This window comes from Dermacentor albipictus, chromosome 1 (genome assembly GCF_038994185.2).
Source record: "Dermacentor albipictus isolate Rhodes 1998 colony chromosome 1, USDA_Dalb.pri_finalv2, whole genome shotgun sequence".
Classification (NCBI taxonomy): Eukaryota; Metazoa; Arthropoda; class Arachnida; order Ixodida; family Ixodidae; genus Dermacentor; species Dermacentor albipictus.
Window position 1 is genome coordinate 400252854 of NC_091821.1, and position 10749 is coordinate 400263602.

General features: G+C 45.6%; 2 protein-coding genes across 3 annotated transcripts in view; one reads left to right on the plus strand and one right to left on the minus strand.

Moving 5' to 3' along the window:
- The window catches only part of LOC135918747 (uncharacterized), a 39028-nt gene extending 33252 nt beyond the window's left edge, over window positions 1-5776 (minus strand). For both annotated transcript variants that reach the window (XM_065452414.1, XM_065452413.1), the window contains exons 1-4: window positions 5624-5776; window positions 5489-5556; window positions 5129-5275; window positions 3072-3236 (exon numbers count right to left, since the gene is read on the minus strand). In XM_065452414.1, coding sequence (XP_065308486.1) covers window positions 3072-3236; window positions 5129-5275; window positions 5489-5556; window positions 5624-5666 — 423 coding nt within the window. In that variant the 5' untranslated portion in view covers window positions 5667-5776. The remainder of the gene's footprint in view (window positions 1-3071; window positions 3237-5128; window positions 5276-5488; window positions 5557-5623) is intronic.
- Window positions 5777-5872: 96 nt separating this feature from the next.
- On the plus strand, window positions 5873-9971 carry LOC135918746 (divergent protein kinase domain 2A). Its single transcript, XM_065452412.1, has 3 exons — window positions 5873-6831; window positions 7148-7448; window positions 9438-9971. The coding sequence occupies exons 1-3, from the start codon at window positions 6241-6243 to the stop codon at window positions 9785-9787; spliced, it is 1242 nt and encodes a 413-aa protein (XP_065308484.1). The 5' UTR covers window positions 5873-6240; the 3' UTR covers window positions 9788-9971.
- The last annotated feature ends 778 nt before the right edge of the window (window positions 9972-10749 follow it).

Here is a 10749-nt window from a genome sequence, read left to right on the forward strand (position 1 = left end):
TGGTAACAAAGACTGCGGCTGCGTTGCTATAGGAGCTTCTGTCAAGCAACATGGTGTCCTCGACTTTGGTTATTTCGTTGTACACCAGACCATGAAGCCATGTCTCCCACTTCATTAAAGCGGCTGGGTCAGCCACTGAAAGTGGTTGCGGTAGGCCCTGACACAACAGAGCCTATTACATCAGCGACAGGATGCCCGAGTCCCTTTTTATTGGGAGCTCTGAAGGTGGCCTTACAGTACAATTCTCAAACCTGAAGGCTTCGTTTCACTTCCTCGCTAACTTAGCAGCCAAAATCAAGTGTTGTTTATGGCACACAGGTGGAGGGGGGCAAAATTAGACAAAGGTGGCACTTCCTTGATCATTGATCACTAGATTGGATTACAAGAGAATGCCACTTCTCGCAGTGATTCACCTGTGACCTTTGTCACCTGTGTGCATCTCCCACAACACTACAGTGTCCTGCAATCACTCACTTGCAGCTAGTGAAATATTCACTAGTGCAACTCCCATTTAGCTGAAATACAGGGGCTCACAACTTCCTGAAGCTGATGTCAGGCCAGGTTGATGCGGAGCTCCTGACGGCTCTCTCTAAGGACCCTCAAACCTGCCTTTCAGAGGTTGCAGAGCCTCCACACGCTGGATTATAGGGAGATCAGAGTGCCCGTGAACTGGCGGGAACATAATAGTACATCAGGCGATGTGAGGAAACATAAGTAAGCCAGCCATCAGTGGTGCTGACAAATGAATTAAGTTTTTGTATAGCGCCCGACCATTTGTATCGCTGCTTCTTTTTCACCACAAATATATGTACATATTTTTTAAATAATCTGTATTACTTTCTTATTTATCATTATATATATATTTTCCTTGCATTACCAATAGATGTTCAGGTGTCCCATGTTTTCGTGGTCTTGTGCCTGTTTTTGTGCAGCTGATCATAGGAGGAGACCTTTCGTTTTCCCAAGAGGGGGGGGGGGGGAGGGGACGTGATGAGCTTCCCCTCCTCTCTCTCTCCACACACACAGACCAACACACACACACTATATATATATATCCCCTAAGTGCAATGCTAGAACTAAAATGCAAATGAAAAAAGGACCTACACCTCCTTTTACACTTAAAGGGACACTAAAGTGAAAAATGATTTCTTCTGTATCAGTAAATTACTGTTCTACAACACCAAAAACACCAATCTTACAACGATAAGACATTTGGTAAGCCAGAAAAAGCGCAAGAACATAATACGGGTGGCGATGCCTACTTAAGTTCCCGCACCTGGGGACTGTGACGTCTTGGATTTTGATGGCATCTTCTAGGGCCTACTAATTATATATAGCAGTACAGATTGACTACATTGTGTTCTAAAGGAATCAAACATTAAACATGCCAAGTGTCTGGAACCTTTATTCAGCCAACGCGGCCCAAATGCGAAAACATACTTTGGAATCCCTGACGTCACGCTGACGTATCGGCGCGAAATTCAAATACTGATACTTGAACCTTCATTTTCTCATCTAATAATCAAACTATTTTTTTTGAAATGACTGCCTGCAGGGTTCTCAAACAATGCCTCATTAGTCTAAACTGATTTATTGTTTCACTTTAGTGCCCCTTTAAACTTCATACTAACTTATAGCCCTCGTGCTATGCGTTCAGCCTTCATATCTGTGTTTATATACTAGCATGCAGGTGCTCCCTTTCATGGGGAAAGATACAACATATTAAAATGTTTACAGCGCTTTTTCTTGCAGACTGGAGCGTAGCCAGGGAACATGGCCAGAAGCTGAAATAACACCCATAATTCACAGCATCTTCTCCAGAATGCACACTGGCTGCAGCAACACACTGCGTGAGACATACAAAACGAAAATGACCAACTCACGATGTTAATTGCTTCAAACCCTACGCAGGTATCTTCAACCTTCTATGCCACATTTCAAGCTTAATTCACCATACTGCTTATTCATGCCATTTGTCGACCATCTATATAAGATGTTTATTGCCTTTTAAAAATAAATGTATGCTCTTGGACACACTTTTATTGTAGAAGCTATAATAGAAATGTAAGTTTCTGTGTAACAATGCATAAGTACCTAAGATTAGGTTTGTGCGTCAAACCTCACTTTGCCATGAACCACAAAATAAAAAATTGCGGCAGAACCCATCTCACGACGACTGTCGACAGTAACACGTTAGCATTGAATCAGTATAGCGACACAACATCCTGTCACCATTGAAACAAGTTATGCATGAGGCATGTACTACAGCAGGACTCTTTCCTTGTGCTTTCCTAAGAACAATCGGTGTCATCTAGGGCTGCCGCCGCAAAGCCTGCGCATGGCCTCCAAAATGCATGGCGTGCTGGTGCGTGCAAATGCTGAGAAATGCGTCAAACGAACTCCTCTCCCGCCCTTTGGATATGCTGCACCATCTAGTGGCATTGCCAAGAAGTTTGCGTGTGGCCTCTCGAGACGAGAGGCATGGTGCACCAGTGCCTGTGAATGCTGAGTATTGTTAACATGCATACGCAGTAACATAAGCCAGCGAGAGGTTAACCGAAGAGTGGCACATACCCAGTGCATTAATGGCGCTGGGTATGTGCCATTAATTAATTTTAAAGCGTTGGCATGAAAGGTGTTCACTGAAAAGCAGTACCTACCCAGTGCCGCATCTACAGTGACCTATGCCAGCGTGAAAGAAGTTCGCTGAAGAGTGGCAGGTATGTCCACATTGCCACATAATCAGTGACCCAAGTTGGTCCGACGATTGTTTTCTAACCCTATGCCCTCAGCAAAGCAGCCCGATGCACTACCCAGTTGACCACGAACTAACCAGTGATTCAGGTAGGCGGGAACATGGTTAGATACGAACATACAAAAGCACAAACATCGTACATGCATAGATAGCCCTCAAAGGATGGATTAAAAGTGAAACTTACCAGGACAAACATGTGGCTGCATCAGTGCTTAAGAGGAGTGGCCACTTATTGCCAGAAGCCACTGAACCTCTTTTCCAAGCCAATGGGTAAGCCTGCAAGGGCTTGTGCAGCAGAGAGACAGTTGGTACTAACCTCAGAGGAAGCAGCCAAGCCATGTTGCTCTTGGAGCAAGTTGCACAGTATCTGCACTCCCTTTGCATAGTGTGCTAATGACTCCTTGCCATCTGTCAGTTGGCCCAGGCTGAGATACTTCCTGAAGCCCCCATCCGGATCCAACTGTACCATTCTTTGCAACAGCTGCACAAACAAGCATTGGGGTGATTGCATTCTTGAGAAGAAATTGGCATGAGAAAGTGAGCAGGGAGGGAAGTGACATGATAGGGTGGTGGGGAACAGCCTGAATGACACATCTGTATCTTTTTTTTTATGCGAAGCATATTACGAGAGCTCAACCCAGCTCCTCAGACGCGGCGGTGTCGCCTTCAATGACCTTTGACCCCATGCCATACCACGTGACACCGTGACGTCACGACAGAGGAGAAACGGGGCTCCAACTCGCGCCGTCGCGGCGGTATATAAGCAGCTGCGCTTGTTTCTAGGTGGCTTTGGCTCAACTCTTGCAAGATGGGCTGGGTGGGAATCGAACCAGGGTCGCCGGAGTGTGAGACGGAGACGCTACCACTGAGCCACGAGTACGATGCTTCAAAGCGGTACAAAAGCGCCTCTAGTGACTGCGGTGTTGCCTTAGAAACGAGCTGTTTCTAAGGCTCAGGCGTGCGTCGCTTGCTCAGGCACACATTTCGTTGCCGCGCCGAATGCTGCATTGCTCGACACTCACCGCGTCCAATGCGGGGCGCATAGTCGCTGCGCCGTAGCCCATTGTCTTACACCCCTTGGCGGGTCGACGGCAACGCTGTCGCGTTCCACTCTTGAAGGCGAAGCAGAGTAACGCATGAGTTGTTTTTTTCGTCTAGCCGAACCAAATATAGCTAAGCAACAGCAGTTCACCAGGCTAAACAGTGGTTCAACAACTAAAATAAAGGCTAGTATGCTTCGCATCCTGGGCTTAACCTTAGCTGAGCCACAGCCATTTTTTTTATTTAAGAAACCATACACACACTTTGGTACACTGAAAGGTCCATAGGCTGGACATGTCAAGTTCAGGCTTATGCAGGACGGCTTCGCTGCTGTTTCTTTCCTGCTTGAAGTGAGTGGATTGCCCTGCGCACTAGGTCATAAAATGTTCAACAATCTTACAAAAGTCGGGTTTCATTTCAGGTTAACTGAAATCACAGCCACTTCATCAGCTAAAACTTAATAATCATGATCAGCATATTTAGGTTCACTGCAGGATGAACGCCTCTTCTAGTACTTTCCGAATGGCCCCTTCCCAATATCAGCCAACTCTATGGCATACCTACAAGCTTCCTATCTCGCCACTCCATTAATTTCTGTCTCACACTCAACTGCATTTCCCTTCACTTGTCACCTATTCTGTTATGATAACAACTGCTTATCTGTTCTACACATTACAAAGCCTCTCCAGCTCTACTTCTACCTCTTAACCTCATCTACAATATCACTCACCTGCATTTGTTCTCTAATCACTCTATTAACATTAGTGCCCATCATTTTCCACACCATTGTTCACTGCCCAGTTTTCCGCTTCCTTAGAGTGCCCTGTGTTGTTGAATCAATGTTGATTGCTCAAAATTTAGTAATCAGATATATAGCGCTAACTTAAAACAACCTTTCTTGAACAATATTTATTTGTTCGTGAATAATGGAAGTGGACATGCGTCAACTGGAAGGGAATGACTGAAAGCAATGCTGAAGGGAATAAACAGTGTGCTAAAACGTGTACTTTCTAGTTCAAAGGAAAAATTTTTAAGAGGGTCACATACGTGCATGGCGATTCTGTGGCATGCAAAAGCAAGAACTGAGCGACAACACCACATAATGAAAGAATACGCAAGCTTAGAAATTAAAAGGAAGGTAAACGAAACATTGGCTAACACATATGCATTTTGGTGTCAGGAAATCGTTACGGTGACTCTGATCATGTCCCTATGCAAATCTAGAAGCTAGAGCAAATGGAGGAAATGCAATCAAACCTGTCGAGGTTTGCATGCTACCGCAGGCTCACCCCAAACCGTACTACAGAAAAATTCTGACGCTGCTGGTCTTACCTCGAAGGCTTTTGTGGAATCGCCCATTTCGAGCAGCAGACTGGAAAGGACGTCGAGTGCTTTCAGGTTCTCCGGTTCCATTCTTAAGGCGTTTTCGCCAAACTCCCTTGCTTGATCGTAATTCAGTTCGTTCACGCAGCTTTCCATCTGATCGATAAAGAAAGTCACAGCAAAAGTGATAACCACGCCAATGACCACGAGACAAGAAGACAACATAACGTTAACTTAACATGCGAAACATGACATTTACGACTCTCATTTTTCAATGAATGGTTTTGTTACGCTGGGTTGACCTCTCATCTAGCAACACAGGACCTTAGCGTTCAATGTCGTCAGAAGCAAATAATTCGAAAGCGGTACCTGGGACAAGAGCTCGTCGACGCTGCATTCTGCTTTGAGGTTTTCCGAACTTTTCTTCCTGCCTGGCCCTGAAAGATTGACGCGCAATGGAGAGTGGTCCTTCAGACCCACAACGTTTTGTGTTTCGGCACTCACTTAGTTTGTTCTCCTTATTTGTCTTCTTCTTGCTTCTTCCCATGAAACCGTCTCACTTGCCGCACTGTCGGCGATGTCGGACGAAGCAAATCACACGAACGCACGTGCACGCACGTCGGAAACAGAAACCTGCGTGAAAACGCAATCCGGAGCGTGATCCGGAGTCAGTGCTCTAGCCCTTTCAGGGGCCGGCCTTAGCCAATGTAGAGCCGAAATGTAGCCGAAAGCCTCTCTCACATCTTTCCACCCAGATGCCGCGGAACCGCGGGTTTCGTTTCCTTTGCTGTCTGCTATAACTATTCTGAGGTGACAATTCAAAGGAATGGGTCGGCACATGAACCGCATGGATTTAATGCGCCTTAACTTGAACATCCGAACTTCTTCTAAATGTGCCGCGTGCAGCCAACTGGAAAGGACGAAACGTCACCGAACGGGCTCTACATTATTTTCGCCGTTTGCTGCCGCCACCAGAAGCCTCTACGCAAGACCAGCTCAAAAGGACAAGTGAAAGCTTGTTCGGCACGCAGCTGTTAGATTTAGCAGCAGCACTGATCATCTTCAAGCATTTCGGTTCGCTGAATTATTTGGGGCATTACCTTGAACATTATTTACTCGGCATGGTGCTAGTACGCCACTCCCGGGCTCGATGGCGACTGTTCTGGCTGCTGGCGTCGTGTGTGTTCGTCTACGCGTTGTTCCTTCTTTCTTTTCACATAGAACCGGCATCGGAAGCCTTCCACGAGTTCCACAAGTGCCCCGCCTGCTTCGGCGACGGTCTCTGCCCGCACATGCGAGCCGTGAAGTTGACCGGCTGGTACAGTCGTAGCGCGCTGCGCATCTTCAACGTCAAGAACGTCTTCATGGCGGAGCTGAACGGAACGCGTGTGGTAGTCAAGAAACTGGCACACGACGATGAGTTCCGCCAAGTGGATCGCCGCTGGTGCCACAGTCGTCGGTGTAACGTCGCCAACGCGGTTCGCAATACCGTGGACAGCGGCAAAAGCCACGAAGCGGCATTGATGAAACACATGTCCGCTATCAGAAAGGAGCAAGACATGACGGCGTGCCCGTCTTCACGCTTGACTCGCCGAATGCTGATGATGCTTTCGTACAAGCCAGCCATGATCGCACACCGCCAAGGAGCACTGAGGACGGCCGATGTGTTTGCTTATACCGTCACCGTCAATGCCGAGCCACTTCTTTTGCAGGTGTGTAAACTAGATGGGGATGGTTCTGTAGCAGGGTTTGGAATAACAGTTTGGAATACAGTTGTACCTCGATATATTGAGCACGGATATAACGAAGTAAATCTAAGATGTCTCTCGCAATGTCAGCATGTAACAAATACATGCTTATAATGAATGGATGTTGGATATAACGTAAGTATTTTCGTGCTATAAATAAGCTTACCTGTATAGGCTACATAAAAAAGCGTTTTTTCATGTTTTACCAGCCACTGGCTCCTGTCTACTAGTGCTACGTGGTTGTTGGTTAATCCAACCTTTGCTGCACAACTCCACGCAGACATTTCCACGCATGGATGACTGGCCATTCCCAACATTGCTGGGCAGCTGCGGTCGCACAGTGGTGGAGACGTATGAGGGAGAGCCTCTCTCACACTTTGAGCAGGCCAGCTGGACTGTGCGAGCCAACATCTCTCTGCAGCTGCTCGACATGGCCGATTTGATGACCGAGAACCCAACTCAGTATGCACTATATATGACTGATGTGAGCATGGACAACTTTGCTGTCAACCATCTAGGCGAAGTGAGGCTTGTCGACTTGGAAAATATAGTTGTGGTGGACCGCGTGCAGGTTCGGGCAGGTGAGTTGTAGAATGATTACGGGTGCTGTTTTAGCACAGGTCCACCCTATTTGGGTGGATGTGAAGTGTAGAAACATTCACATTACACCAGTAGCGAGTTATGAAAAAAATACTTTTAGCCTAAACTTGCAGGATATATATTCCAATACGCAACTATGTTTACACAACTGACTGCACAGAGGCTTTATAGCACTGGTATGATGTTGATATATGTTTGGCTCTTCTAGGGGCATGCTAATATTTGAAACTTTCGAATAACAAATAGAATGGCGTCCTATTTGATTCGAAGACTGAATTGAATAGTCACTATTTGTAAATGCCAATATTTTTCGAATACTTTATGAATATTTCAGAACTGTGCCCAAAGCAACGTAAAATATGGGCAAAAGTATGGTAAATTATCACTCCCATAAAACATGAGAACTTGCATTGCGGAGCAGGCTGCATCACTTCGGTAGCCATACTTTACAGGCTGTGCAGCGATCATTTGTACTCTCTGAAGAGCCTTGTGCTTGCATAGAAACTACTTATTCTCTCCTAATGCTCTATTTGTGCTTTTAATAAACAATGCTTCATAACATACTCTGCAATGACAGAAACCTGCCGACTTTAAGAATACTGGGATGTGAACAACATTTAAGATAATTGTGGTAACAGCTGTTCATGATTCGAAAACTATGCAAAAGGTATTCAATTTAATTTGGTTATTGCATTATTCGATTCGGTCTCAAAAATCACTATTCGCACACCCCTAGGCTTTCTAAATTTTCTGCCAATGCGAATTGTTAAAACATGGTAACATTGGAACACATTTGTTTTGGTTGAACATGACCTCAGCAGACACAGTCACCAGTGCTGCAACTTCCAGCTACATCTTGGCATGATGATAATGTGGCTGTGAGGGACATCTCAAATGCCTGGTGCAAGATGTGCCAGAACAGTAAGGACAGATGAAGTCATTACACCATTGGTTGGCCACTCTTTTCTTTCCACATGGTAAAAGGTCCAAGAAATTGGGGACGGGGACATCCTCCGTCTGTCTTCTCTTTGTGATGCCACTGGCAGCAATGGTTATTTAGTACATGTACCATACACCCACAAGAGAAAGTAGGGGAACTGCATTTATGGCAAAAATTCTCTGTGGTCTAAATGCGCAGTCTGAAACTGATGAATTCTGCATTGTAGTGAATGCTAAATGTATGTAGCATAGCTGCATTTTATTTTCAGTTGTCAATTACGGACTGCATGCCTAAACTCCAAAGAAAATGTATCTTTGCGGAAGCCAATGGTGTGCAAACGTAGAGGCTATCCACTGTCAGGGAAAAGCGGCGGGGGGGTGGGGTAAGGACTGCATATTATTATTCAAACAAGTCTGGACTCAGTAATTCATTTCTTTAAAGCACTCTTAAAGCACCTTTGGAATATTGAATGCATTGTATATAACCATGCATATAATGTACAGAATGCCATGATGATCATCTTTGGCAAGCATGGCAGTGGTATGCTTTGTTGGGAAGCCACAAATTAAAAGCAATCCTGTGCTCCTCTCCACGATTTTCCAGTCCCTTCTTCGAGCATTGCGACAACAGCAGAGTCACGTGCATGTGCTTGCATGTATGTGCATGCGTGTGCACCTTAGTAGAAGCTGTCGACTGGTTGGGAAACGAGAGCAACAATGTGACGAGAGCTGGCTGTATGTTCTAAAAGGGAGGGGGATTTGATCCTCGTGCACCATTGATCCTTCTGTGAAGCTTCTATGGTCGGGGTCACACTTGGGGCACTCGGAGATGAACAATATAGAGGATTTTCTTCTGGTTTTCTGAAGGGAAACAGACGTGACAACTTAAAATAAATTTATATACTCAAATGAAAAATATATTGGCAGGTATTTGTGTCAAATGTATGCTGCTATGACTGCTTTAACACTTGTGAGGCGTTTCTCCTAGGACAGATATAGCAGGTTAAAATGCTTCACTCTGTGTGCTGCAGAAAGGAGGCCAGGCTGGAAGCAATGGCTCGAACACCGGGAAGAGATGTGCCATGACTGCCTCAGCTTCAATGTGGAGGACCTGTGCTCGCATGACACAAGTGACCACAACTTCTACGCTGTGTGCAGTGGTTTGCTTGCACCCCGCGCCTTCTACTCATCCTATGGGGGCCTGATGCATGATATTCCAAAGGACGTCGACAAGCAGTACGGCTTGTCCAAGCTGCTAGCCATCTGTGACCAGCCAAGCGACGCCAAAGAGAACCGCTTTGCAGCCTCCCGCCTGCTGCGCAGAGCACTGGACAGGGTGCTGCGGGCATCTGCGACAACAAGTCATGACAGGTCCTTGTAGGGGACGTGAAAGCCACACTCACATTGTTGTACTGTAGTGCTGCAAGTTGCCACAAGTGCCCATCTGCATTTTTTTTTACTCTACCCAAAGCAGAACTGTACATTTTGTGACTGTGATATCATGCATTTTATGTGGTGACACGAACCTTTAAAAAGTAACTATTGCATTTTGGTTTTCGACTGGATTGTTGACGTTTTCTGTGTTGTTTATAAGTGTGCAAGAGCACAGCAATTTTCAAGCGCTGGCTTCTTGCCCTATGCAACGTGCTGACTTTATGTGATGCTAACTTAATTGAAAGGCACAAATACTGCGGGTAGTCTGAACATATTTCCAGTGTCATGAAATAAGGGTAAAAATTTGGTGTACACTGCACTCCATTCACAAAATGCTTTTAGTTACTGTCTACACAAACAACTTAACCTGCCCAGCTGTCTTGAGTGCATGTTTCGCATGAACGATACTGATGAATGCTTCTTCAAGGTTTTAGTGCTTCACCCACTCATGAATTCGGACAAAAGAGCAAAAACTGTGACATCTTCACATCATTCTCACATATTCAGCACAAAAGAAAACCACAGAAATTTTCTCAACATATGAGCATTTAATTTCTGAGAAAAACTACTTTGAAGGCACAAGGCCCTGTCTCACAACATGTTGCAATCTCTCACTGTGACATATTGCAACGTGTGTCAACCATGCACCTGTTGACTATCCATGTCAGGACTGCAGCAACAATTCTTACACAGCAGCTCAGCAGGCCTGGATAGTATCAGAATGCGCAACTTATATGACATTTCTTTGGACATTTCGCACAATACAAATGGTTTGCTGCGCTATTTGGGCAGCACATGGTGCTTCAGAATGTTCAAGCACCCCTCCACCACAGGCGTGCGTGCAAGCTTTGCATGATGTTTCATTCATGACAGTGCAACGCAGACAGTTGACAGCGGTCCTTTGGTAGT

Coding starts and splice junctions, on each gene's coding strand:
- LOC135918746 (XM_065452412.1), top strand. CDS start 6,241: ATGGTGCTAGTACGCCACTCCCGGGCTCGATGGCGACTGTTCTGGCTG. Junction 6,832..7,147: donor CCGAGCCACTTCTTTTGCAG/GTGTGTAAACTA, acceptor AACTCCACGCAG/ACATTTCCACGCATGGATGA. Junction 7,449..9,437: donor CCGCGTGCAGGTTCGGGCAG/GTGAGTTGTAGA, acceptor TGTGTGCTGCAG/AAAGGAGGCCAGGCTGGAAG.